This window comes from Limulus polyphemus, unplaced genomic scaffold (genome assembly GCF_000517525.1).
Source record: "Limulus polyphemus unplaced genomic scaffold, Limulus_polyphemus-2.1.2 Scaffold87, whole genome shotgun sequence".
Lineage (NCBI taxonomy): Eukaryota > Metazoa > Arthropoda > Merostomata > Xiphosura > Limulidae > Limulus > Limulus polyphemus.
In genome coordinates, this window is record NW_013665697.1 from 122267 (window position 1) to 123835 (window position 1569).

At 33.2% G+C, this 1569-nt stretch overlaps 1 protein-coding gene across 3 annotated transcripts in view; it reads left to right on the forward strand.

Moving 5' to 3' along the window:
* LOC106468289 overlaps positions 1-1569 on the forward strand; it is a 121911-nt gene that overhangs the window by 48767 nt on the left and 71575 nt on the right. For all 3 annotated transcript variants that reach the window (XM_013928712.2, XM_022397245.1, XM_022397239.1), the window contains one exon: positions 1474-1519. In XM_013928712.2, the coding sequence (XP_013784166.1) occupies positions 1474-1519 (46 nt within the window). The remainder of the gene's footprint in view (positions 1-1473; positions 1520-1569) is intronic.

The following is a 1569-nucleotide window of genomic DNA, read 5'->3' on the forward strand; positions in this document are numbered from 1 at the left end:
TATATATATATATATATACACACACACACACACACACACACACACACACACACACACACACACACACACACACACACACACACACACCCAGGGCGCCACTGAGCAGTTTCTATTGAAGTCAGACAAGCCATCCTTGAATAGTGAAAAAAAAAAATGTTCTTCAGATCTATGATCTGTTTGATCATCATGGGTGAGAAGCACTAGGAGATGGATGAAAGGTTTGCACGACACTGACGCCAAGTTTGGGTTCCTTCTCAGTGTCGAGGGACTGTGTTACAGCACCGACAGTAATGACCTAAAGAAGTGTGAAAATTTGGGTGAATTGTATATCTCTGATGTTGATGGACCGCAGCTATATGATGAAATTTTGGATTGCAAAATGTTGCTATCAAGTCAGGTCAACATGAAAATATCAAGACCTGAAGAGCTTCTCGAATTTATTGTTCAGTATTGAGATGAGAGTATCTTCCCTAATCTTCTCATTGCTATTCAGATAATGCTAACCATTGCCAGCTGTGAGAGATAATTCAGCAAATTAAAACTAATACTTTTGTATTTGAGAGCCTCCATTGGTCAAGGCAGACTCTGTGATCTTGCTCTGCTTAGTGTAGAAAGAGAAGAAACTGAAAAAACTGACTTTGAGCACATCATAGATCAATTTGCATCAGTGAAAGCATTCTTGTGCAGTTGTAGTTTTCATGTAGTGCCATAATTTGTTAATTAAAATATTAACGAGCTGGACTTGTATTTTTGAGCAAATATTATGGTAAAGTTATTTAAAAGATGAGTGTCAGATGTTTGGACAGTGGCGCAATTTCAGTGCTTGCCATAGGCGCCATTTTCCGTAGATACGCCTCTGCTGTAGTGTGATAGTTGATGATTGGAGTGTGAAAGTGTAGAACAAACTTGAACATTTTCCAAATAAAAAAAAAACTACTTCTGTAGAGTTAGGGTGAAAAACATTACATGTTACATTAATGATATTTGAGTGATGTATGTTATAGCTTGCTTCAGAGTTGGTGGAAATACTAGAAACATGTGTTTTGGAAATTGTAAATTACATACACTTCGTGTGACTGAGTGGTAAGCTTGAGGGCTTAGTCCTAAAATTTAGGGCTCAATCCCTTTGTGTAGCTTTATGCTTGAAAAAAGTTAAGTATGAAAGAAATATTTGAGGTGTGGTTAAATATTATATATTATATATATATATAGAGATATTGGTGACTTCAGAAGGATGTGTATCTGAAGTAATTCTAATTTCAAATGATTTGTTTTAAAGCTATAAAACAAATTGGATTTATTAATGTTTATCAGATATAATGAACAATCAATATTTTTAATATATGGGAAAATCTAAAATGGTTCTTACATAGTCTCATCAGTTTTCTTTATCGGTTCAATTAATGCAATTTATGCACACAATGTATTTGTAATTGTGCATGAATGATTATAATTTTTAATTTTCTTATCCAGCCTTTAAAAGTCAAGAATATAGATAAAAATATTCTAAATGATATTAGTGAATAAAGTATATATATATATATATATATGTACAATGATAATTTAATT